Below are 27,416 nucleotides of genomic sequence, written 5' to 3'. Positions count from 1 at the left end.
AGCAAAGTTAGTATTCCTGTTTTACCTCTAAGTACACTAAGCATCATCTTCACACCTAAGCTAGAAACTGGAACAGAAATAACTAAGGGCTTAGGTGATGATGAAAGTAGCCTAAAATTTTTTAGTAATTGATACTCTCCCCAAATGAGACAGCTTGATGAACCGCAGCATGACTATTTGTGTAGGTTCTCATGCATACACAGACTAGTCGCTTCAGTCTTACAAAGTTATTTTTATTATCAATTGCAACTTCAACAGTTATTCCAAGATTTTTTTAAAAAATAAAAAGCCTGCTTTATATAAACTAAAGCTACAGTTAACAAAAGTCAATTTCTCTTTTTTTTCACCTCATTTTCTGAAATGACGAAGAAGGAACAGCACGCTTAGAAGAGCCAGATTCTTCCTCATTTTCATGGAGACGCTTTCTAGTTGTGGTTGGCTAAAAGAAAGATGCAGCAGGATGGCTATATTAGTCAGGTAAGACAGAGCCTGATTGTCATGCCTACTAGAAAATTACAAATGTTGGATAAAGTCTCCTTCCTTTAACCAAAACAGCAGCACAACTAACAAATAGCTCTCTCTTACGACCTATCTAATCATATATGATCCTTCTTACATAATACACTGTCCTTCATTCCTCTTCCTGCTTCCACTGCCCCCAGTCTTTTAACAAAATCAGTTTTATATTTCACTAGTGCTTAAAATTTTCCTAACCAGTGTCTAGTAATGTCATAATACCATTTCTGAACTTTCACTAACATGAGAATTTTTTGCTTGGATGTTAAGCATCCATAACTTGAATCCATCAAAATATACATATTCATGTAATTAATTTTAAATATATGATGAATTCTTTAATGCCTAAGAGACTGTTTCTGTATGTTTAAGCTAAGTCTCTTGCCAAAGCATAAAGGTCCATTGCTTCTATTCAGAAAGCAAAGATCGCATACGTAGCAGACTACTACATACAGCCAGCATGCACACTTCTAGAGTAAGTTCTGGAAATTTATTTGGTTTTCTTATTATAGATTACTTTCAAATCTAGTTTCTCTATGCATCAAGCATTAATCTTCAAATAATGTTATACATACCACTTTTGACGTTTGTGGTGGATTCATAGTGGCACTTGCTTGAGCAAGTAAATGTTGAAAGGTACTCTTCATATCCTCATCCTGTGAAAAAGGTTATAACTCCAGTACATGGAATATTCAAGGGAAAAGTCTACATTTTGTTTAATCGTGTATCAACAATTAAGGATTTTCAAAATACCTTGCCAGGATACTGAGCAACCACACATACTGAAGATTAACACTAGACACTGAAGACTTAGCTATTTCAAGAAAATCAATAATGGCATTGACATATTCCTAAAGAAAACTCAATCCAATCTACTTCAATTTTTGATGATTATATGAAAATTGAAAAATTCAATTTGAACACAGTTGTCAAATACATCATTGTTCATGAAGAATACTGAAAACACGTTATTTTATATTAATGTAGAGTCAAATGTAGGTGTTATCACACAGCAATTATTTCTAGTTCAGCTCTCAAAACAGAGGAAAAAAAATCTTTGTATAGTAATAACAGGAATGAATGAATAAAGGAGAAAAGGATGTTATCCCTCCACCATCACCACCACCACCGTTAAAAAAAAAAAAAAAAAAAAAAAAAAAGAGAGAGAGAGAGAATCATATAGCACTAGGAGAAAGAATGTGTATTGCTAATCCCAAATTGCCATGGAACACTACAACAGGGGTCACAATCCATTCATTAGTCCAAGGCTTAAGAAACCAGCCCTTGTGAAAAGAAGTGTCGACTCCATCCTGAACTGAACACAGTTGACACAGCACTAGTTTTGTGGCTATTAGACTAAGCATGATCAGCCGCAGATCAACTCAAGCTCTCTGCTGGTCCTTTGAAACATCTGCTTTATTCCCCAGGGAAAATTTAGAGCACATATAATTTTTAGAAAATAATGTACTAGCTAACAGATACTTTCAGGAATAAACACTCTCAAGGACTTTCAACAGTAACAGTCAACTTTTAATACAACCTCCCTACCCCTCTCTTTTCCCCAAATTAACACCTTCCTAATCTGCCCCAGAACAGAATTTTGAGGTGTTTTCTGTATACCACTGTTAAGAAAAAATAATTCTATTTTATTCTACAAAGAGACAGCTTCCCTCAATAACTACTACTTAGCTAATACTAGCCAAGATAAAATTACATTATCATTCAACTAAGTACAATAACACTGAAGCAACAGAACATAAGCTAGGAGTTTGCAAAGAGAAAAAAATAAGTCAAAACCTTATCAGAAGAGGGCTTATCAGCTCTTGTGATCTGGTTTCATCAAAACAGAGTTAATTGTTCTTGAAAGACCATGTGTTTTGCTTATAATCTCACATTCTGTTCTCATAATGACTTCCCATTCTAACAGAGTATTTTCATTTCCACTAGCTTGACTTCACCAGTACCTCAAATGTAGGTAGTTTTCATCTTCCCGAGGAAAAATTGTATACGACAAGCAGGAAAAAAAATTAACTTAAACACTTATATCCTACAAAAATATTTCAAACAAAATAGTATCTTAAAAAAATACCCCATAGTTACACTTAACATCAGTTAGTCCATATAACATATTAAAGGTCATAAATGGAGACATTTGTAAAGCAAATATTCATGTTTGAGACCCTTTTAAAAAAAATAAATGTTTATCAACAGGTATCATTCATAGAGCATTCATACTGCTACAGTAGTACACTGGATGTATAGTTTATTCTCTGTTTAGCAGATCAGACCAAAAATGGTAAGCCAGAAGCTGCCATTAGTGGAGGCAGAACAACTGGGAGAAGTGTGCTTGGAAAGGAGTGGCCTTAAGGATGTTATTAGTCCCAGTTGTGCATAAACAGGCCTGACTGCAGAAGCATTGCCAGAAAGGCAGCACAGATTGTTTGTTGAGAGCAGCAAGTTTAGTAGAAATTCAGAAGAGTTTCAAGAGAAAAAGCATATAGAACCAGTTCTGGTTCAGCAGCCAGTGACCAGGGTGCTCACGGTCTATGCTGGGCAGTATCAGGAAAACAGGAAATGAGTGCCAAAAAGATGTCTAGTTGGCATAGTACTCCCTGTTCTAAAAATAAATCTCTTTCTTTAGTTTCAGTGATTTCTCCTGCAGCAGTTTTATTAGAATAGGTTACCATGGATTAATTTCCTGCAAACCCTAAATCAGAATTTCAAAGCTGAAACTCAGTCTTTAAACCTTTCCCAGGGCTAACTGAAGTGTGATATTCATAGTGATTTAATACAGGCTATTTCCTTTGGCTGAGATTGAACAATGACAGCATGTGCACCAATTGAACAACTGATCTAGAACCAAAAACAGATTTTTATTCTAAACAGCAGATTGAAGCTAACAGGTTGTGTAATAAATCCATTCCATCATCACTGCAAAGACTGGTAAACTCAGAAGTGAATGGGACATTCACCAATATTGACACAATTAGAAATAAGGATCTTCTAACTCCTAAGATTTTCCTAAGATTTAACATTTTTGGGGGGAGGGGAAGGTAGCGAAGGTAGGGAGGGTTCTTTTTCAAAGCTACAGTGTATTGCAGTTATCTCCCTTTTTGCTTTATGTATGTTCTTAAGTACTGCAAAAAGGCTCTGATGCGAATATCAAGTTTATTTTATATGGAATTTGGACTGACCTTCGTTTTCCAGTGATGTATGTTTTGACTTTGGCTAAGTTTGAATTCGATAGGCAAGATAAATATTTTCACTTATATAACAAACAACTTTTTTTTTTTTTTTTTTTTTTTTTTTTTTTTTGGTGCACGCAACCAAACTAATCTTTTCCCATTCAAAAGATCATGGTAAAAATTTCAGAGGCACAGACATCAATTTATGGCTTACAAGCCTTTGAAAAGTGCTTAACTACGTAACTATTTTGCTAATGCAGATTTCTTGAAGTTATAGCTGGAAACCTCAGATAACTCAAACACAGATAAGGCATCTCCAATGAACAGTACTCAGATTTGAGCAGCCCATTAAGCTTTAAAGCTTTTGATTTTAACAAAAAATAGAGCAAACAGCACGCGTATTTGAAACACTAATATGTGAGCCCTACTGGTTTAGATAAAAGCTGAAGAAGTTAAGGTTTCTTTGGAGAACATGCTTATTTTTAATAGCTGAAAAATTCTCTAGTGGATCCAAAATCTCTAGAGGGTTAACATGCATCAGCTATACATGCAAAGCATGTGTCTGCTGCTTTTTTCTGTACTAACTTTTAAAGACAATACTTACAGACAATGCAAGAGGGAGTGGGGAGCCAGTAGCTCCTCCTCACTACTCACAGTAACAGCACTGAAGTAGCTCTTTCGGTGGTAGTATTCAAGGTGTGTGATATCTAGAACTGAACATACTGGACGTCGGCCTTCCAAGCAGGCAGTGTACATCACCTATAAACAACTGATACTCTTAGTAACAGCCCTTGAAGGGAAATAGTTTAAAGAATAGCATCTGAACCCTAATGATACTTGGATTTACAAGTATGGTATCTTCTGAAATTTTGTCCTGTCTTCAAAATTATACGTGTCAGTAAGAGCTCTGCCCAAGGCAATACATAAATCAAGATGCTAAAAACTATTTACATACAGAAATATCTCAGTTTCTTAGCTTGTCTGAATCACTATCTTATGCATACCCTTGAATCTTAAGATCAGTGTAACGTGACTTACCAGTAACATATCCTGCTCAGAATGATAATCTAGATGTAAGAATTTGCAGCCAATTTGACCATTCTTATTTTTGTTTTATGTAAAATTTGCACACAAACTAAGATAGTTAAAAGTCAGGATGCCAGGAAGAATTTTCTGATGCCCAGCAGCATAATTAGGACAAGTTAATGACTCTCAAAAACAAGGGTCCAAATGCATTCTCTGTCTCAGAAAACTGCCAACTGCTGAGCACAGAATGATACTTAATCACTCCACCCTGTTTGTTAGGCTCTTTATCTAAGCATTTAATACTAGCTCCTATTCCCACTGGAAAAATATGAATGGCACTATGCACAGCATGAATAGGCAGAATCTGTTGTGTGGCTCAGAGGCAGACTGCATGACTTTCATTCAGCCTACTGAGGTAAAAATTAGCCAAGAAACCTCATAGGCTCAGTAGTCACCTCTGTGGTGCCAAAGTTAATAAAAAAGTAAAGACCACCTCCCACAAACCCAACTAGACTATAATAGGAAGCAAGGCAACTATCATCTCCTACTCAGGGCTCCCAAACACCTGCCAAGAACCACATCTGCAGGATTCTGCACTGCCTGCCCACACAAAAAAGATGAAGAGTGTTTCTCTCTTATAGAGTTCAAAGGAAGAGGTCCTTCCTATAGGAACCACAATTAGTCTCCAAAAACTGCATCCTGATTCCGAGAATCATAGAATTATAGAATCATAAAATCAGTAAGGTTGGAAGGGACCTCTGGAGATTATCTAGTCCAACCTCCCTTCTCAGCAGAGTCACCTAGAGCATGTTAGACAGGGTTGCGTCTGGGAAGATGTATCTCAGAATGGATGCAAAAGCTGTCAGTTGTATTAAAAGAAGGTGCTCACCAGAATACTCTAAGCTTTTTTTTTTCCCCTTCTTTTCTTTCTCCCAGCCATCTCTGCAGAGACTAAAGGTCTAAAAGTTTAGAATAGCTACAGGCTACAGATACAGACTGGGCTTTATTTGCTGAGGAAAAATTGCAGAGATTTGGGATTTTCCATTAAATTCTGACCAGGTCATGGAGGCATGCAAAGGATGTTGAAGCAGGACCAGAATATGGACATGACTACGTTAAGACCAATATCCTTCTGCAAAAATAGAGAAGCCTGTTAACCTCTGTTGTTGAAGTGGTGCCAGAGCCTGCAACGGAAGCCAGCAGGCTGATAAGAAAGTATATGTGGCAGAGAAGCCGATATTAAATATAGCAGCAGACTTGCAACATGCTGGATGCACTAGCACATGGGTGGAAAGAATTGTACCTATCACTTGTGTTTGACCACCAGTCTATAGTGTTGATCCAGGAAGATATTTGCAAGTTCTGCCTATTCCAAGTCTTCCAGAGTATAAACCATGAGAAGCTTGTTGTTGGTATTTACCATTAGGACTACTGAAATCTATTTCTCTGAACATCAACATTTCTTCTTCTTCCTGCAAAGGAGACAAATGTTTTGATAGAAAGGCCAGAGGTGTCAGGAGTGGAGGGCTCCTGACACACTCCTTAACTAACAGTGATTGGCTAGAACAGGACCCAGACAGGCTTGACCAAAGAACTCTTCAGTACTGCACAATGCCTATAAAACAGGATCCAAAGATAAACACCTGTAGAATAACCAGAGAATAGCCATCATACAAACTGTGTAGTGCTCTCTTCCAGATGAAAACAGGAGAGCAAATTCTACATAGCATCTGAGATCTTCTCCTTTATCTGAATACTACTGAAAAGGTAATATTCCGTTAGAGGTTACTGAAGAGGGATCAGTCATAAAATACTACGGTTTTAGTCTGGGAGAATGGTATTACTCAGCAAGGACCCAGGCTGCCTTTATTATAGAGCCTTTTGTATGAGAGCAAAAAGCTCTTCTATACAACCTCATGCGGTTGTTGCCAAAGGTTTCAGCGCAGGCAATGGTAACATTTCAGCATAAGTCAGGCTGTATTAGGACGTAATCATTTGGTCAAGGTTGAAAGATCATAGAATCATAGAATCAGTAAGGTTGGAAGGGACCTCTGCAGATCATCTAGTCCAACCTCCCTGCTCAGCAGGGTCACCTAGAGCATGGTAGACAGGGTTGCATCCAGGTGGGCCTTGAAGATCTCCAGAGAAGGAGATTCCACAACCTCTCTGGGCAACCTGGTCCAGTGCTCCGTCACTCTCACAGTGAAGAAATTCCCCCTCATGTTCAGGCAGAACTTCCTGTGCTTCAATTTCTGCCCATTGCCTCTTGTCCTGTCACACAGGACAATTGAAGAGAGTTTGTCCCTGTCCCCTTGATGCCCTCCTTCAGGTACTTATACACATTGATCAGATCCCCCCCTCAGTCTTCTCTTCTCCAGGCTAAACAGGCCCAGCTCTCACAGCCGTTCCTCATAGGGCAGATGCTCCAGTCCTCTGATCATCTTCGTAGCCCTGCAGTGGACTCTCTCCAGTAGCTCCGTGTCTCTCTTGTACTGCAGAGCCCAGAACTGGACACAGTACTCGAGATGAGGCCTCACCAGGCCTGAGCAGAGGGGCAGGGTCACCTCCCTTGACCTGCTGGCAACACTCTGCCTAATGCAACCCAGAAGACCATTGGCCTTCCTGGCCACAAGGGCACATTGCTGGCTCATGGTCAACTTGTCATCCACCAGCACTCCCAGGTCCTCCTCTGCAGAGCTGCTCTCCAGAAGGTCAGCCCCCAGCTTGTACTGGTGCCTAGGGTTATTTCTCTCTAGGTGCAGGACTTGGCACTTGCCCTTGTTGAACCTCAGGAGGTTCCTCTCCGCCCAACTCTCCAGCCTGTCCAGGTCTCTCTGAATGGCAGCACAGCTCTCGGGTGTGTCAGCCACTCCTCCCAGCTTGGTATCATCAGCAAACTTGCTGAGGAGGCACTCCATCCCCTCATCCAGGTCATTGATGAAAAAGTTGAACAGGATGGGACCCAGTACTGAGCCCTGGGAGATACCGCTAGCTACAGGCCTCCAACTAGACTCCGCGCCACTGATGACGACCCTCTGAGCTCTGCCTTTCAGCCAGTTCTCAATCCACCTCACTGTCCACTCATCTCACCCACACTTCCTGAGCTTATCTAGGAGGGTGTTATGGGAGACAGTGTCAAAAGCCTTGCTGAAGTCAAGGTACACAACGTCCACTGCTCTCCTCTCATCTACCCGTCCAGTCATTCCATCATAGAAGGCTGTCAGATTGGTTAAGATGCCCTCAGTCTGTGCAGAGAGGGTATAGGAAGTCATGAGAACTGCAGTGCTAGTAGACAGTTAAGCCGTAAAGATGTCGCAGTACCCAGTGAATAAAAGAAAAGGGACCAGACATAAACTAAGAATAGTGTGACCACTTTTGGAAAGAGAGGAAGTTACTCTACATGTGGAGATACCATGACAAGGTGGAGGGCAAAGGAGAAGTTGGGAAAAGGAGGATAGGAAGAGGCACTGGACATCAGGCAAGGCTGCAAGACTAGGAATAGCAGCAGTAACAGTTCAAAAGGAACATGGAACATGCCAAGGAAAGGGACCAAAAAGACAAATGCAATAAAAAGCAGCAGAGGGAGTAGTTGCCATAGGTAGAAGAAAACCTAAGAACAGGAATAGGAAGAAAGCTGTGTGCAGATTTGCTTGTTGGGAGAGCAAAGAAACAAGTCGGTTTTACATGCTGTAAGGAAGAGTTGAGGTATTTGCGTAGAGGGTTGACAGAGAGAAGGCCTCATCCCACAAAATCTTTGACACACAACAAAATGCTGTAAGATCATCTGGCTTCCAGCAGAGAGAAAAGGCAGCAGTCTCTTCAAAGTGTTCACTCTGGTTTACAGCTGTTGTCCAACAGGAAAGTGGTGGCTAGGGTATCTGGGCTAATGTCATCCTACAGGTCGGGTTCTTGTAGCAGCTCCTCCTCCTGCATGTCACTGACAATGCCAATGAAAGAAGCAAACAATTCCCAAACACACAGCCTTGCCTTCTACTTTTTTTCTCCCTCCATAAGTAGGCAGCAGGATACCACTAGTCTCACAGAAACAGTAGCCAGCTGGCAGGCAGGCAGCAGTGCCTGTGAGAAGCGCAGAACAGCAGTTGCTCTCCTGCTGTCTACTGTCAGAGAGTGCTTACAGGCAGGCAGACTTAAGTTCTGACCTGAAGTTACCATGAAGCTACAGAATTGGAGTTCTCATCAAGTGCCCATTATTGTATCCATTTCATGGTGTGCTCCACAGAAGCAGGATCTGGCATACCTAGATCTCTGGTGACCAAAGTAGCCACAGTTCCCCTGCTTCCTTGCAGAGACAAAACAAACGGTATTAACAAAACCTAACAAAATTCAGCTGCCTTTGAGTTTATATTAAGAATTTATTCTCAGAAAAAAAAAAAGCAGCTTTGCTGTAGTTCAACAAAGGCTCAACTCCTACCTGAAGCCAGGGATGCTCTAAGGCTTCCTCTGTTGTCAGACGTTTGCTTGGATCCACTACTAGCAGCTTCTTCACAAGGTCCAGAGCTAATGAGAAGAGTTGGTTGGCATACAATCAGTAAATTCATAATTTGAAAATAAGCAATATGCAATATTGCGTATGCCAAAGCTTTGTGCAGTAATGCATCTTAATGGCACTTCAGAACAGTGATGCTGAAAAATGCTAGCTGGGTAGATCATTTTTCTTTTTTCAAAGCATAGGAAACCACAGACTATAGCCATTTTTCATCATGTGCGCACACGATTCAACACTTTCAGTATACCAAAGCTACCTCTAGATTTACCACAGTTTATGTTCTGTGCATGCACAGGAAGCTCAATACTCTCCTAAAAGCTTCAACATTACTGTGGACATGCAAAGATAGTTTAATCTATTTCCTGTTACTGGAGAAGTAATAACAGTTTATGGTGTCTTGGAAAGAACGAGTTTCTCTTCTTCTCAGATGGATACTCCTCTCACAGAGGAAGAAGAGCCAAGACGTATGCTTAACAAGATCACATGTTATTTCCTTTTCATAGGGAATTATTTTATAAACACTGTGAAAAATACAGTATTTGTGTCATATTTAATTACTCCCAAACTCCCATAAAGGATTATTGGCAAGATTTACTTTTCAGTGTACAATGCCTACAAAACAAGATCCGAAGTTAAACATCCATAGGTGTTTAGGACTATTTACAACCTTAACATACTTTCCATACTTTAATATGTCCCATTTATTATTGGACAAGCTTCAAACAATTCAGGAAGGGGTTACACTTGGTAAATTTATTAGAATAAGTTTATATAGTAATCACATCGTTTGTTAGAAGCACCTCTGCATATATACAGGGTTATCCATGGCAAGTACTCTATTTTGTACATATAAAATGTCCTGAAAAGAAAAAGCATGCAGACAGTAACTACCATTTTAGTTTATGCTGTGCAAAAAAAAATCATTTAGCTTTGTAGACTACTTAGCTAAGGGTCAAAGTTAACAATGGATTCCATAAGCGTGGCTGATACTTCAAGGTGCTAGACTCTGCACTTCAGGCTTAAAATTACTCTTAACATTTCTTTCTTGGAATTTTAACCCACATTCCTTAGACTCCCGGCATTTTTTGTTCAAAACTTAAAAGAATCTTTAAACAAGGCAAAGCCTGCAGACCAACTTGATGAAGTCAGAAGAAAAAGTAAAGGATGCAAAAGAGACATATGGGTCCAAGAGCTGTATACTTTCAGAGTTAATAATGCTAAAAATTACTAAGAGAGGTACTTGTAGGTAACTTCTCTTTCAGAAAAATTTATTTGCTCATTCTAACACTTCAAATCTGAACAAAAGAGAAATGTTTGCTTTAAGGGACAACTTAAAAAGAATGTATCAGTGTGCAATGTTCCATACAGTTGAAAGCTGGTAAGAAGTTAAAGAGAAAGAACTACAATGAAAGAGCTAAATACACTGGTAGCCATTGTAATGGAGTCATACCCATGTCTGTTACATGCTTCCATTCTTTTGAAATAAATGTGTATTCTCCACGGGTGATTTGGTCTTTCAGAGACAGTTGAGTATTCTGCTCATTAAATGGTGGATATCCACACAAGCTATATAAAAGAAGAAAACAAGTTAAACACCACAAGTTTTGCAATAGTGGATGAAAAAATAAAATCATATTTTTTAAAGCATCTGCTATCATAGCCTCTTTTACATGTAATTTTTTTTAAACGTACATGTGCTTCCTAATAAATATACAAAATTTGCCAAGTCTTGAGCCGTATATGTCAATGACTGCCCAATCAAGGTAAAAGCTATGCAGTTTCTTACCATACAAAAAGAATAACTCCTAAACTCCAACAGTCCACAGCTCGGCTGTATCCAGCAGTCCCAAGTGAATTTAGAACTTCAGGAGCAAGATACGTGGGAGTACCACATAATGTTTTCATAAGAGAAGTTTCTCCAAGAATCTTGGATTGTCCAAAATCTGTAATCTTGTATTTAAAAATAGTAACACCATATTACATATTAGGATTGATTGTACTACAACCCATCATATACATGATCAATGTCAAATTAATACAATGTCAATGTTCAGTATCAATACCTCAGGAGGTAATATTAAGTCTCTTGCTTTCCAAGGCGAAGTTCCAGTACGTGACTATGAAGCAAAGTTACCTAAACCATTATTAAAAAGTCAACAAACAACAACTGAGAAGGGGAGAGTAGGAGGGAGGAATATGACAGTGGATCACATTTAGCACTAGCAAAAGCTGCTGTCAGATTTCAATGCAAATGGAAGACCTCAAGATAAAGATCTTTTACCTTATTAAAAAGAGACTACTTGAAAAATAAGCAGTTAATGCACAAATCTATTCATTTCTTTGTCTGAAAAACATTCTGTCACCAAACAGCCTAGAAATTTGTGTACCTGCTGTCTGTGATTCAATACTTTATATTTTATTGAAAAAAAATGCAACTAAATTTAAAGTCGCGCTCCGTTAAGTGCTATGCAAGATATTAGGCACAAAGTTTCTCAGTTGTTCTCACATAAACGTATCAATTGAAACATCCATAATAATAAAATTAAGTTTATAAAATACTGTTAATGTTTTAGGTTACTTCATAGTTTGTATGACTAATTCCATAATACTTCTTATTGTTCTGTTTAACTAAATATTGAGAAGAATGGCAAGGAGTATTCTCACATTTCTAAATAAACAGAAAGAAATTAAAATTTCTTACCTTTATAAGACATGTTTCTTCAGCAGATGAAAGTAGCACATTCTCTGGCTTTAGATCTCGGTGTATAATTCCATTATCATGAAGGTACTAAATATATATAAATATACACATACATCAAAAGACAGACTACTATCTTTTTTATGATGTGAGCTTTTCAATCTTTCTGATAGCTATGGCAGGATAACTGAAATGCCTGTCTAAGAGGCATGCATGGATTTAAAGCGACGTAGTTCACATTTTTTAAAGAAATGAAAAGAAAAAACAAACTTAGAAACCATCATGCTTCAAATGTCAATATATATTTTTTGAAGGTGACTGCAATGATGACTCTTTGCCCACACATTGCTAAAGATCTCATGATAATCCTGCCATGAATGAGCATGGCTTGCTTTCAACAAGCCCTGTTTTCAACAGGTATGAGAGTTTGAATATTCTTTGGCTGCAATGAGGTAAAAAATCTTGTTAAACTAGCTTATGAAGAGCACTGTACTGATTGCTTACACACATTTCAGAAGTGATGCATATGTGCAACCATACTTTTTTGGCAGAATTCATGATTACATACCTTTACAGCCAACAGCATCTGATAAAAATACAACTTGCAAGTAGCCTCTTTCATTTTGGTTGGTCGTGACACTCTGTCATACAATTCTCCTCCTTCCATCCTAAAGGAGAAGCCAGTAACAAGTCACTATATTAGTTGCAGAATATCCACCTCATTAGGCAAGACTAAAATCAAAAAAAAATAATTTGGCTATTTGAGTGAAAGAGAAAGAATATATTTAATTTCTGAAAATGACTGAGCAATGCTTTAAACACAGTTCATGCACTGCTGAATTAAGCCTTGTCTTCTGAGTCTTCACTGGGAGTTGCTTCATCACTTTGGATCAACCTTCTTTTACAATCCTGAATCAAAGTAGCAGCAATCTGCAACAGCATGGTGGGCAACTGCCCATGCACTTCAAAGTGTGAAAGGATCACTCTCCTGATTATCATAGTTCATAACTTTTACAGAGGTTTCAGACAGTTGTTGAGACAAAAGAAAAAAGAAAACAGGCTTCACATCTTTTATGGCTAAGAAAAATGTTTCATTTCATGCATTTGCTTTCAAATAAGTTACTTACAGTTCCAAAACAATGTAGTAATCCTCTGCTTCAAAGAAGTTTTTGATCTTGATTAAGCAAGGCTAATAAAAGGGGAACACACAGACAGACAGACAAGAAAGCAGAATCATTTGTAAAAGCTAACGACTGTATCATCCAAAATTTGCTATTTCAGTATTATTTTAACTGCACCAATTAAATTAACACTTATGCACTAGCATCCCAGGCTTTGGCAAACATTCAAGTCCATTGTTTTCTCCCCTGTACCTCCACACAGAAAAATATCAGATTTGCAGTAACTTCAACTCACCAGTCACCCTTCTTTTTTCCAGTCGTGAGTTTCTAAACTCTCAATATTTTCTCTATAGGCAATGTTGCATTTAAAGGGAATGTTAATTAAATTACACAAACTTTCCACATAGCAAAAGGAAAAAAAAAAAAAAAAAAAGTTTTTTTTTGGAAAAAAAATGGAGGGAAGGTATACAAATCCTAACACCTGCCAGGGAAATGTAATTTTTATGTTTGGTCATCTGGCAATGTTTACAAAAAATATGCATCAAGGAAAAAAATCTACAAAAGTTGTTCAGGCAGAAACATGACTGAAGTTTCCTCCCAAATTTACATCTCAGTTATTCAAGGTTTAAAAATCTCAAGTCTGTTAAGACATAGCTTACTTAAAAGTTTTCACTGAACTTATTTACAGCAAAATTGTACATTAATTACTATGCTAAAGTGAGTGGGTTAGAGAAGTACAGTAGGCAGCAAAAAGAAATCAAAATGTACAGCAACACTTACATGATCTATTTTCTTCAAAATCTCTATTTCTGTGTTGATATTAAAAGCTGGGTTCTATTAAAAGAATCAAAGATCATGCAGAGTAAGACAGTGACGTTTTAAAATAAGCCATTTAATAAGTAAGAGACAGTACCAGAAAAGCAATTGTTTCACATTCCTTGCTACTTTAAGCAATCATAACATATAACCTTTCTCCTTAACTGATCAGATGCCCTCTGTGAATTAACTGAATAGCCTGCCATCACTATCTGTAGGAAGATATTGCTCAAGACATGTCATTTTACTAAGAAATAGAAAATTTCACCTAATTTCCTTGCTAAAAAATTAATCTTGACTAGCATGTATCAGTATTGTCCTTTAACTTAAACAGCTTTCCTGCCTCATTGCTTCGCATCTGAGCTACCCCTAAAAATAAATACTACTCATTCCTAGCCTTTATTTTTGCAAGGTAACATAAGCAGGTTCTTCTAATCTCTTTTAACACATGGTTTAGGCTCAACTAGTAAAACCATCTCAGCAGTCTTCCTTGGTCTTCTTCCAATCTAAATTAATCATCTTTGAAGACATATGACCAATTCTGTACATAACATTCCAGATGAGGTCCTATCTTGCTTTGTACAATGACATTTCTTAATAATTATAATTCATAACAGCATTTCTTAATCTTTACTAGAAATTCTCCAAAATAGCATTTAGCAGTTTTCAATCACATTGATGCTACTAATTCATTTACAAATAGCTGTATTTACTTCCTCCTCTAAACTAGGAAAAGCATAGATTATAGCAAAAAATGTCACTAGTCTTGAGATATACAGCCTTGCATTGTCTGTTAAACTTTATCTAATTTTTACTGCTCCAGCTCACAAAGGTATCATCAGCTCTTCTTACACAGTGCTACAATCCTCCTGTCCATCAACATGACTTCAGGTTAGAGTCAAATAGTTAAATTAGTACATTCTCACTTTTTGTGCAATGATTTCTAAATAATCTTCTACAACTAATCTCAAGACAAATTCTGAAAACTTCCATCAGTAATTTCACTTCCATCCACTAATTCCCCTCCCAGTGAAGCCTCCTGGTATCCCTTCCTCAGCCAGCTATGTTCCCACTTCAGAATTTTTGTCCTTACAAAAATATATTTCTCAGATTAAGTAGTAATTTCTTACACAGCACCCTATCAAGCGCTTTGTCAAAGTTTGAATAGATTCGGCATATTGTGTCTGTGCATTTAAGTCAATTTTCTTAAATAATCAGGCTAGTCCAACTTGATCTAACTTTGTAAATACACAGCTACACAAATTACATCACTACATTTTTGGTTCATCTTCACCTCTAAATGTATTTTGCTTCAGAATTTATCCTATACACTTACATATAATTAAATAATAGATTTACGATTTATTATAATGAATATAATTAAATAAATTAATAGATGAAAAATTGTCTGGATCTCTTTCCCATCTGTTGAAATACAGCCACTTGACATTTTTTCTCCTTCAAACTCAGGCTTCTGCTACAAGACTAGACACAGAAAAAGCCCTTCCCAAAAAGCTTCATAAAATTTTATTAAAAATTATTATGATGGAGAATGGTGGAGAATAATTATGTTTACAACATAAATAACTAATGAGGTTACAACAAATCAAAAAAAAAAAAAAAAAAAAAAAAAGTCTGTAAATCTCTGGTCAGACTCCATGGGTTAATGATGTACATTTCTGATGTATTTTAGAAGATATATCCCACAAGATTCTACCCACTTCACCTTTGCACATACCACATTTATAAACAGTCTGAAAATATGAGCATAATGAAATGTGTTCAAAGAAAAATAAAACGTTTTCTACAGAATTCAATGGATTCTGTAAGATCAAAAGGCATCAAAAGATGCAAAAGACACAGTAAGAAAAACCTTGTTAGCTGAGGACACCTAGGGAGTCAGAGAGAGACATTACCAGATATTTCAGGACTACTCCAAGATGAGCAAAAGAAATGAACAAACAAACAAACAAAAATACTTACTGCCTCTCTAATACCACTTGCCATAAACTTCCGTTTATTGATTATCTTTACTGCAACCTTGTTACAGGTACTTTTCTCAAACGCCAATTTAACTTCTCCACAGGCACCACTAATAGAAAAGCACAGCTCTGTTAATGCTTACAAATACTTTTCAAAATCTGCGTAACAAGTATGAACATGTAAAATAAAGGCACTGGGCTGACTACATACAACTAGAGGCTACTGCTTTCCAGTACTCTGACTAAAGTTGTCAAAACTTTCTCAAGAAATGTTCAATAGTTAAGAAGGCACTATATAAATAGTAAGTGATGTTGAGGACCACCAATTCAGAAAGGCAGGAGTAAATATGTACAGCAAATCGTTAGTTTGTACAAAGAATATCAGTGAATGTCCAGGACAAGCTCTGTCAATGTTTCCATCACATAAACGCATTTATACACTTTCTGTATTGAAGAAGAGAAGAAAAAGGGCCCTTGCAACACAGGACTGCCCAAATTCAAAGAACAGATATTGGAAGAACCTATTTTTCCCCTTTTTTCTTCTTTCTTTTTTGCTACGTAGTAGAAACTATATTATGGAAAGAAAGCCTTGCATCTTCTGTTCAGATTTCTTTACTTATCATTCTCTTGTTTGTTTCTACTTAATCACGCTTCCAAATTCTTCAGTGACCACCAAGAGGAAAAAAAAAAGGCTTGTTTTTGCCTGCCCATTACTTAAAAGTAATGTTGCAGAAGGCTATATTCTGACATACAACTCATTCTTTTTTCTACTTCTGATCATTGAAAACAATAATACACAAAATGTTAAAACTTGTTAAGAATTGACAAACTTTGTTCTCATCTCCTAAAAACTTGAACTTCCAATTAATTGGAGTTTATAAACCCAAGCCAGTGAGAAAAATTAAAGCTACAATTCCAGACTAAGCTGCTGTAAAGAACAGGTTTGTTCATGGGTTATCATTCACATATTTGATTTTTAATTATTTCATCATTTAACAGTTGAAATTGGAGTACGGAGCTAAAATCCAGTGTAAGGATTTTTGCTCCATGGCCAAAAGTTTAAAGAGTAGATCAGAGAGCCATCTATTTGGGGAACAAATAAAGGAATAGTCTACCACATTTCAGATTTACTGTCACTACTACTACTCTGCCTGTAAAGAAGAATTAATTCCTTCTGCCTCTATCCCATACTTTCAAAATAAAAACAAAGAATAAGCTCATTTTATATTCAATTTTATAAAATAACTTTAGAAATGCTATACTTCAAAAACAAACAATTTCTAAAATAAGTTACAGGAAAGAATATTTTGTCTGAAGGAGTAAGATCATGCTTTAAGCATTAGGCTGTCCATCATTAACACTACAATTTTTCCAGTATTCTGAAAAGAAACCTCTCCAGCAAAGTTTTCAAATTCCAGTTTCCTCCTTTTAACAACTGTAAACTTACATAAACATTCTTGCATGTAAAGAAAGTAACTACATCAAAGGAAAAAATGGTTTCTTGAAATGTTGAGCAATGAACTCAGTAATTACATCATTTACTGACTTAAAGCATCTTCTAATCACCCACAAAGACTGTATTCATCATCATTCTCAATATTCTGGTCTTAGTAAGTGCCCTGTGCCACAAAATATCTTCGGTTTGATCTCTTTCATAGAAAGACACCCTTACCTCCAGAGCAAACAAAACACTACCTGAAATAGCATCACCTTTAGACCATTCACGTGAAATGAAGCAATTAATACTACACGGTTCATGGTCTCTATTAACCTGTATCAGTTTCAGATATCCTTGTACTGACCCTAGAAATTTCAGTGAAATTCAAGCATTTCAGTCCTTATCAAACTGAATTGCTGCACATCACTGAAGGAGTGAAATAGCTATGCAAACATCAAAAATGGTATCTACCTTTTTTTTTTTTAAACAGGGTTTTACTATCCTGTAAAACACCTTGAGTATTTGTGGGATTATTAAAATTAAAACAGCAGCTCAGTTAACATTGGTCATAATTCTGGCACAATGTACTGAAAACTGTAAGAAAATTAACACTTAGTATTATGGAAAGATGGATGCTTACCTTCCCAAAGTCTTTGACATGATATATTTCTCTCTGAATTCTCTAGGAAATCCCAACTGATCATCCACCATAAGATCAGAAAATACAAACACTAGGAAGATGAGTGGAGATCATTTTCCTGTTATTAACTTAAACATTTTGTTATAATGAACAACTACTCTTTCTGAGCATTTAGTCAACAACATAACTAAGAAAATGCTGCCAGCTAGAAAAAATACATAAATATATAAGAAAAAATAATTGATGCTAGAAAAGACATCAGTCATAGATTAACAAGATGATCTTATTACTGAAAAATTTAAGTTCTGTACTTAGTCACATTTCGGGTATAAACTCCACACAATAGCAGTTAATCAATTAACACTACACTTAACAATAAAATTAACAGGCAAGAACTTCAGTCTCAAATCAAGGAACAAAGAGAAGTGACAATCAGGAAGAGAACACATTGGTGAGAAAACAAACAAACAAAAAAATCAACCCTCCTATTTTTTTAAGAGAAACGTTTAATATTATATAGCAAATATTTAAGTAAGCATTTTCTTCACTTCCCTTGAATAGTCGTTTCCTCCGCTCCTCCACCACATATATAGCTACTGAGGCAAAAATGGGGTTCAAAAGTAGGAACACAACTATAAAAGTTTACAGTTTGGTATGGTGGCTCTTGATGCAGCTGCTTTCAAATTTTCTTTTTTCATTTTTTCTAGGCTTGAGGTAGATACAGAGAATTTTTATGTGAGTACTAAAATATCAAATCATAACTGTATTCTCAGGTATTGTTTTAGCTATACAGCATCTAGGAAAAATGCTCAAATTGCAAGAAAAAATATTCAAATCTGTAGAAAGGACCTCTTGGTCAACACACAAAAAATCTACTTATACTACAGTATATTTTACCCTTATTAGTCTGTATAGACAGTGCAATTTCAGAGTTATGAGTCAATGGAAGCTTCTTCCCTTTCCCAATGAGTTCTCTATTAATGAAAGTTCCATTTGCACTGTGATCCTCAATGTAGGCAACATAGGAATTTTTTGGACCCATTTCCTAAAAGAGAAAATGCAAGAAAGATAACAACAGGGAAAACAGACATTACCGTAAAGATGTGACAGATTATAGAAATGTACTATTGTTAGCTCAGGAAGTCAGACAGTATTAATGTTATTTCATAAACCTGGTTAACAGAGTATTGTCAAGAATCTTGTCAAAGGAGTAACACTGAAGAGTATTTAAACTTTGATTTAATGAGAATCATGCCAGGATAGAGAGACATAGTTAATCTTTTTAACACCTACCCTGAAAATTCGGAAGTGCTTCTTACTATAGTTTTGGTAAAAGCCAGTCTCAGACAATCCTAATTTAGAAAAACTATAATCACAGCTTTTGTCTCTTCCAAACCAGTATTCATCATTCACGCAGTCTGTAGAGGATGGAAAAGTAAAGCAGAGAGAGAACACAAAATTGTAGTAAGTTATTAAGTCTGGCACTACAGAATGATGCCAAACGATAGTAAGTAGGATAACAGACAAAGACAAGATTCTTCAGATATGATCAAGTTTGTTTATTTTAATTCAGACAAGAGCACATACTGTGAAAACCTTCTATCTTGCTACAATATTTTAATCATAGTATAAGCTCTTTATTAATAGTAGAGTCACCTTCAGCAATACCTAGAGACTCGAATAATGTATAAACAAAATAAATTACAAAAGAGAAAATGAAGCAAGTAACAAAGAACATGAATACTTCAGAATTCCTCCTCTAAGTCCATGAAAGCTGTATATCTCAGTGCTTAACGTAAAAGCATTATTCATATTATTAGCTTATTTATTGTTATTAGGCTTTTATTAGTCTATTATTTAGTATTTTTATTACATCATTATTAAATTGTTAATAAATTATTAATTTACTGCTTAGTATTACTTATTACTATTATGGGATACACAGTTGTTGCAAGCTCCCATTTGCTTCTACTTTGAAAATGAAAAACAGGGCTCATCCAAGCTGCTCAAAGTTTTTCTAAACAAATGGACCAAGAGATTTACTACAGTATGTACATACCACAGTTGCTGAAACCTTTTCCAAGTGCAAAGAGGCGACCCCAAGGCTGAGGAACCAGCTCTTCAGATTCCTGATCCTCAGGAATCGATGGGAGCTCTTGAGTGGGAACAGTGTCCAAAGAACTGAGTGTCCCAGAGCTTGAGGAAGACTGACTAGTGCTCTGCGACCCACTGGAAGTGGAGCTGGTACCGCTCTGCGACTGTGCAGCACCTTGAGACTGCTGCGCTTCACTTCCAGTCTCCCGAGACATGTTGGCCTCAAAGAGAACGTTTGAAAGAGAAATTACTACAGCAAAGTGAGAATAGCTGACAATCGCCTATACACAGTACCATTCAGATTCATGTCTATTTTAAGTCCTCAAGTAAGGAAAACTTCAGCCAAAGCGTGTATGACTGGATCGTGCTTAAATCCACAAGTTTTTGTAACCAGTAACTTTTTTTCTTTTTTTTTAATAAGAATGTGGTGCTCCCTTTACTGATTCTAAAGCAACAACTACATCATAATCTCCAATTTTAAGTTGGGATCTTCAGGATTCGTGCTGCACTTCATGAACGTTTGCACAGTGCTCTCCGACAAAGCACCCCCGACATAACAATAAACACTGCAGCTCCAAACACAAGGGGGAAAAAGTAACAAGATGAAAAGAATTACAAAATCAAAGTACTTTCTGTTGGCCCTGAAAGCACCCGATAGATGTAACACATCAGCACGCCAGTTTAGCGTTGTGGCTGAAGATTCCTTTGACACAGCTAGCTGCTCACAAACATGCACACCTATCTTTCAAGCAGGTTCTATTCAGCAATAACCACATCTATACATAGTTAATCCACAAAAGTTTACCTGCAAAACTCTGCTAGACTCGGGGACAGGCACAGCAGCCCCAGCAGCGGGTTTCAAGGGCAGCACAGGATGAAGCCGCAAGCAGCTCTTACGCGCTCTGCTAGCGCCGGTGTGTCAGCCGCGGTATCATGCCTTCCTCCTGCCCAGGGAAAGCCGTGCATCACCAGCGGCCTCGGCGGGCGCGGGGGGCTGCTGCTGCTGCGCTCCTCCCAGCCCTCCCCAAGACGGGGGTTCGCGCCGCCACGGCCACCTGCCCACTCACCTGCTTCCCCAGGCCATTGCCACACCTCACCTTTTAAGTGGGTTGCTACTCAGCTAGAACACAAATTAGTCTCTCTCCCAGTTTGCTACAGTTTGTTTTTACTAGTCACAAAGAAAAAATAGCTCCCTTTCTACTTTTTATGGGCCTATACAGGGGCATTTCGAAATGCAGGCAAGGCCTGTAAGCTCTGCCATTACTTACCCTAACAAAAACACACTACAAGCAATGTATTTCTACTGTGCTGTAGGTACCACAGCAATTTTACCTAAAAATTAGTATGTTGTGCTCTGACAAAAAAAAAAAAAACAGCTAGAAGGAATAAGCGCAGAAATGCCAAGTGCTTCAATCAAGGCAGCGTTCAGTGCTGCCCCTTACTGCCTTCACCTCCCTGAGGGAGGCGACAGAGCTGTGGGTGGCGACGGGGGCGGGGCCCCGCCGCACCCCGCCACAGCGGCCTCCCCCTGCCGCCCGCCGGCGGCGCCGCCCCCTCGCAGCGCCCCCACGCACACACGCGCGCCCCGCAGCGCCCCCTGCCGCCCGCCGGCGGCGCCCGGCGCTCCCCGCCGCGCCTCCCAGCGCCCCGCCACAGCGCGCGAGAGCGGCCGCGCCGGACCGGGGGCAGCGCACGGGCCTCCCAGGACACGACGCCGAGCCCGGCCCGCGGCACCAGGCGCCCGGCGGGGAGGGGGCGAACTCACGGATGGGAGCGCCCGCGCCCGCCGCCGCGCGAACCTGGGGCCGCGCGCCTCGGTGCGCAGGCGCCCCGCGAATCCTCGCTACGAACTGCGCCAATGCGGGCGCGGGCGCGCCGCGGGCGCTGCTGGGAGCTGTAGGCCGGGGATGCGGGCGGCGCTGGGGCAGCTCCTCTGCCGGGGCCGCCGCGCCTGTGAGGCGGCGCCGCGGCCGCGCTGCGGCGGACCGGGCTCTGCCGCGGCGCTGCGGTGCTGGAGCTGCGGCGGCCCCGTCCCCAGCGCCGGGGGGCTGCCCCGCTTCTGTCCCGCCTGCCGGTCCCTGCAGCCGCCCGGGCCGCGACCTGACCTCTTCCGCGTCCTGGCCTGGTGAGTGCGGCGCGGCGCGGCGCGCGGCGCGGGCGGCCGCGCGCTCACGGAGCCGCTCTCTCCGCAGTGACCGCTCCTTCCGCCTCGACGAGCAGCAGCTGCGGCGGCGGTTCCGGAGCCTGCAGCGCGCCCTCCACCCCGACCGCTTCGGCCAGAGGCCGCCGGTGAGTGCGGCCCGGTGGCGGCGCCCCGGGCCCGGCCTTTCCCCGCGGCGGCCGGGGCCGCCCCCAGCGCCGCCGCTGTTCCCCGGGGGCCCCAGCGGCCTCCGGGCTTTGCCGCCTGAGAAGCGGGCGGGAGCGCCAGCTCGCGGGCTTCCTGCCGGCTCCATGACCTTGGTCACCGGAGGGGGCCAAGGCTCCGTTTTGCCCAGCCCTCTCCCATGCTCTGCGTTTCATCTCTGTTAAAATGAGCTTTCAGCTCTACACACCTGTATTGCTGTGGAAATGTTATTCCTCTGCAGGTAATTAAGCGTAATGTATCTTGCCATTTATTATTATGCATAACTTGCTGCTATTATTTGTTTTTCTGTTGACAGAAAGAACAGTACTACTCTGAGCAGCACTCTTCCTTGCTTAACAAAGCCTACCAAACCCTTCTGAATCCTTTGAGCCGTGGCCTCTATCTAGTAAGGTTTCCATTACACTCTGTATTAACACTTACCTAACCAATCATAGGTAGAGAGGGCAGCTGGTGATAATGTAACAAACTAGAGCTTTATAAAATTCTTCAGACTCTACCACTAACTTGCTATTTTGTGTTCCTCTGAAAAAGAAACAGGACTACCTAGGACAGAAGAGGGGGCAAAAACAAGCTTTCTAAAAGTTATCAGCCTTTCTGTACACCACTATTTTGTCTAACACTTTACTGTATTCTCACTTCCTGCTTATGTCACTAATTTACCTGTTTCATATGTTGTCTTTGGCCCTACCTGTTCCTTCTAAATTTGAGTCAGGCTCTTTGCAGCCTTTGTGACTTTTCTTGCTCTGATTAACTGTTTATTTTTAGGGTCTACCTATGGAGTTAATTTTAACAGACTCTGTTAATGCATACTTCACTGAGTAAGTTCACGTACTTGAAGTTTATTAAATACGAGTCTGTGCAAGTTAGCTCTACTTAAAGACATAAGTACTCTAGAAAATCATTTACACTAAAATAGATGTAACAACATTTGTTTCCAAATTCCTATTTTTTTTTTACACAAGCTGGAGCTGAATGGAATACAGCTGGCACAAGAGACAGACTATGATGCTGATTCAGAGTTTCTCATGGAAATCATGGAAATTAATGAGAAATTAGTGGAGCCTAATAACGAGGGTAACCTTGAAGAAATTGAAACCTTAATTAAAGGTAGGTTGCAATTTAGCAGTTTTATACAGGACTAATTTACATTTCTGTATCTTGTCACATGCGAATAAGCTAGCCTCTCTTAAGACTCTTAATTCTATCAGTGTATTTCTTTTAGTTCGTATCACTTACCTGCATTACACTTGAACTGACTTGCTCCAAGCACTGTTTTTGTAGAAATGTTATCATTAGCAATTTATGCCACCTAAAAATCAAAACAGGCTTCAGAAAATCTGCATGATAGTACCTATTCTGAAGGTATATATAGTGTGTATGTGTACATATATATGTGTATATATGTGTGTATATGTGTGTGTATATATATATATATACACATACATAAATGTGCGTGTATATATGTATACATACACAATAAAAAGGAAGTTCTTACTCAGTCTTCAGCAGATAAGGGCACATAGATTGTTCCAAAGGTAAAAACCATTCAAAATGGAGTTTAATAAACTACTTAACTGGGTATCTTCTGGTTTCAAGCAGATAAATATATGGAAATTTTCTGTGATGAAGGAGCCCAAACTGAGTAGTACTTTCTACCAGAAGTGGTCATTTGTCAGTGACAAGACTTCCCAACTTTCACTGGGTTCTCTCTTCAATTGAAAAAGTTGAGTATTTTGGTGAATGTAGAAGAAAAATTGATAAAATATTTCATTAAAAGGCAGTTCATGAATCAGTGCTAGTGGAGAATCCAGACAAGATGCTGGCATAATCTGATGGCAGTAGTGTTGTGCAGATTGAACAAACCATTGCCCACTAAACCAAGAGGACAAGACAAGTGAGATGTGATAAACTATGTCAAAGCTATTCTGTACAAAGGAGACTTAAGCCTTTCAGCAAAATAGTTTTTCTACGTGTTAATGCAAGTAACCACGACATAATTTACAAACGCAATTACTATCTCCATATTGTAGTTGCAGTAATTTTCTTCAACTTAGCAGCTATCACTTGCAGTATTTTTCTTCAATTTAGTAAGTGATCACTATGTTTACACTAGCAAGTTTCCTTTTTATGTGGTTGGTGATATCCAAAACATTAGTTCATAACTATTTTTCATTCTTTGTAGTAACAACGCTATGTCAAAAGCAATTAGAATAAAAAGTTATAGAATGAAAGAAAATTGTAGCAAACAAATTCTGAAAGTAAGTCAGACTTCTGAGAATCTAGCGACCATTGGCATCACTGTCCATAAAATCTGTCTAAACAAAGAAGCATATGTTTGAACTGATAGTGAAAGTAATTGACAGCACTAATACAGAAAATTCTCTTCGCTCCCAAAAAACTGTGATAAAACTGATAAAGTTCCCCACAGACAATCATAATGCAGTGGTATTGAATATACTAAGTATATGACAAATTACAATTATTTTGTTTTACAGTTAAACAAGAAGAACTGACGAAAGAGGTGACTGCAGCTTTTGAAAGAGGTAGTTGTTTGCATTAAGTACTTTTCTGCCATAATATCGGTAATAAATGCTTAAATAAAACTCCCACATTCTCTTATTGGCTAGTATTTTCTGAGCTATTCACTGCCTAAACGAGTGTTCTGTGTTGGATGTTTAAAATAAATACATCTAACTTGACCTTTCCTTTAGTCCTAGACCTCATAAGGGCAGGGAGCAGCTCTAATAAAAAAGTTTCAATAAATTCCAGTTGCATCAAAATGGTCACTTCCAACACATCCTGGAGATTAAGATTTTTTTGTTTGTTTGTTTCCCAAAATATTGGGAAAAACAGACTCTTAATCAAACTTCAAATAAAAATATCTAAAGCTTCAAAATGGAATTTGGGGATTTTGTTCAGCAGACCTGATGCTGTTAACAAAATAGTGTCTGGTACTGCTTTTTGCAGTAAGCGACCAAACAGGAATGTGTTTGCTGATTGCAACTGAACCTGTATAGCAAAAGAGGACTTGATGGCCCATTTGGCTAGGCCTAAGGTTTTAGGGACTGCCTGGGCCATTATTAACATAACTTTGACCAACACGACTAGCTGACTGACTGACAAGAGCTTGAACCAATCCATACTATCTTATTACCCAGGGAAGAAACATTAATATTCTTCTGCTGGGTCTTAGAATGCTTTTATTGTTAGGTTTAGATAGCGTGTTGTAATAGTTAACTCAAGGTACTATATGGAAGGTAGTGGTGACTAGACCTGCATATGAAGAATTATAATGGTATAGTCTGTCAACTCCTTGTTCCATGAGAGTAAAGGATGGTGTTGCATCTGTCCTTGTCAGTAGGAGATAAACCACCTTTCACCTCAAATTACTTAATTGTTTAAGTAAGGAGCAATTGCTTCAATCCAGTTTTGTAACAGCCTCCATCTGAACACCAAATCTTTTGCATTTTTAGTCTAATCATATACATTAAAAAAAAAAAAAAAAAAAACAAAACACTTGCCTATATACTTATACTACTTCAGTTGCTACATCAACACTATAGCCACTTTACAGGAAACTTACTAAAGGGTATTTGTGTCACATTTCTTTTTCCAGCTGTAAGCCATTTGTCCCAGACATTTTTAAATGTTTTGTGGAACATCTGAATTGAGGCCCCTAAAACCTTCTGAAATCAAAATATGTAATGCTATACAAAAATTCTGTTTTAATAGTGTATGGGTCCTTACAGTTTTTAGTTCTTAATTCTAATTTCAGTAGAATGTTGGGATTTACCTTAGAAATAACTATGAAGTAGTAATTCTAAGAGTAGTAATATTTTATTTCATTTCAGATGATCTTCAAGAAGCTAAGAAGCTTCTAGCCAAAATGAAATATTTTGCAAACTTAGAGGATAAACTAAAGAACAAGAAGATCCCTTCCTGATACTGCTTCCCTGCTTCCTTTATTGTAAGAGTTAGTGTTATCTTCAATTAAACATCTGATTCAGCAACCAAAAACTGGGGAAATGGTATTTGCCTCCTGTTCTTTTTTTTGTTTTTGTTTTGTTTTGTTTTATTTATAATTCTTGATTCTGAGAGAAAGAAGGTTAACATAGAAGAAATACAGTGCTTACTGCAGCACTGATTAATTAACAGGTAGAAGTAGGAAATGCTTCTAAGCAGGAAAATTGTAAGAGGTAAGTTAGGACTGCTGTCCCAGCAGGGGTTGCAGGTATGGAAATTAGTATCAAACAGGCATACAAATACAGTAAGGAATTTAACATTTTAGTAGCTCAGAAATGTTATTTCTTTTTATTTTGAGGAAAAGTCTGGTATGTTGAAGATAAAGCAGAAAGCTCATTCCACAGGCCCTCCAAGCTCTATTTAGTCTTCTTGTCTGTGTTCTACCAGATCATTTTGGAAGGTCTTCAAAGGTGAAATGTCTTTAATTTCTGTTGTCTGCCCTCTCTGGTACTTACCTGCTTTTAACGATGTTGATTTTGTTATGCTGGGAATTGACCTTCATAACCAGTGCAGGTCTTACCTGTCACTCAGTTTAAAATGTTAAAATGCTAGATTGAGGAAGGAAAAAAAAAATCAACCCCTCCCCCCAAAACTGTTATATTGTGCCCTTTCAGGAAATAAGCCTAATAAACTTTATTTTAATAAAGATAATTCAAATAGATGCTCTACCACCTTTGTTCCTATGGGATAGACCGTCCTTGTATTGTTACATTAGGACTCAGTGAGGAACATCCTGAAATCTTTCAAAGGAGTTACTTATTTGAAAAACAGCAACTAAATACCTTAGTTTAAGTTTTATATTAATGAGAATATTTGAAATAGCAGTTTGAGTAGGTAAGTTCTCATTTGGGTTTTAAGTCTACAGCATACTAGTTATGTTAATATTTTATTGAATAAAACATATTCGATTATCTGGATATGAAGACTAGGCTTAGAAATAAAAAGAGTTACTGAATATTATTGGCTCTCTAAAGAATTCTGCAAAAAACAGAGACCCAGTAAACA

At 38.5% G+C, this 27,416-nt stretch overlaps 2 protein-coding genes across 6 annotated transcripts; one reads left to right on the top strand and one right to left on the bottom strand.

The window, feature by feature from the left end:
* Positions 1–258: 258 nt before the first annotated feature.
* Positions 259–21,839, bottom strand: CHEK2 (checkpoint kinase 2). Of its 5 annotated transcripts, XR_009960211.1 has the most exons (17): positions 21,789–21,839; positions 20,829–20,967; positions 19,989–20,244; positions 19,223–19,347; positions 18,827–18,974; positions 17,930–18,020; positions 15,853–15,961; positions 13,834–13,887; positions 13,060–13,121; positions 12,501–12,600; positions 11,936–12,022; positions 11,021–11,184; positions 10,685–10,800; positions 9,160–9,245; positions 4,306–4,460; positions 1,092–1,172; positions 355–439 (listed from the first exon to the last, which is right to left on the bottom strand). XR_009960211.1 is itself a non-coding variant. In XM_062590487.1 (16 exons), the coding sequence occupies exons 3-16, from the start codon at positions 20,236–20,238 to the stop codon at positions 344–346; spliced, it is 1,569 nt and encodes a 522-aa protein (XP_062446471.1). In that variant the 5' UTR covers positions 20,239–20,244; positions 20,829–20,967; positions 21,789–21,839; the 3' UTR covers positions 259–343. The 5 variants fall into 5 exon arrangements, 4 of the variants coding, with proteins under 4 accessions (XP_062446471.1, XP_062446476.1, XP_062446472.1 ...); XM_062590487.1 differs by lacking the exon at positions 4,306–4,460 and having other exon boundaries at positions 259–439; XM_062590488.1 differs by lacking the exons at positions 355–439; positions 4,306–4,460 and adding an exon at positions 6,148–6,199.
* A 76-nt stretch (positions 21,840–21,915) lies between these two features.
* Positions 21,916–26,405, top strand: HSCB (HscB mitochondrial iron-sulfur cluster cochaperone). Its single transcript, XM_062590497.1, has 6 exons — positions 21,916–22,148; positions 22,216–22,312; positions 22,684–22,773; positions 23,351–23,495; positions 24,884–24,931; positions 26,240–26,405. Exons 1-6 carry the CDS (start codon positions 21,931–21,933, stop codon positions 26,329–26,331), a joined length of 690 nt encoding a protein of 229 aa, XP_062446481.1. The 5' UTR covers positions 21,916–21,930; the 3' UTR covers positions 26,332–26,405.
* The last annotated feature ends 1,011 nt before the right edge of the window (positions 26,406–27,416 follow it).

This window comes from Rhea pennata, chromosome 17 (assembly GCF_028389875.1).
Source record: "Rhea pennata isolate bPtePen1 chromosome 17, bPtePen1.pri, whole genome shotgun sequence".
Classification (NCBI taxonomy): Eukaryota; Metazoa; Chordata; class Aves; order Rheiformes; family Rheidae; genus Rhea; species Rhea pennata.
Note: the sequence above shows the minus strand (reverse complement) of the source record. Positions and strands in the feature narration are given on the sequence as shown.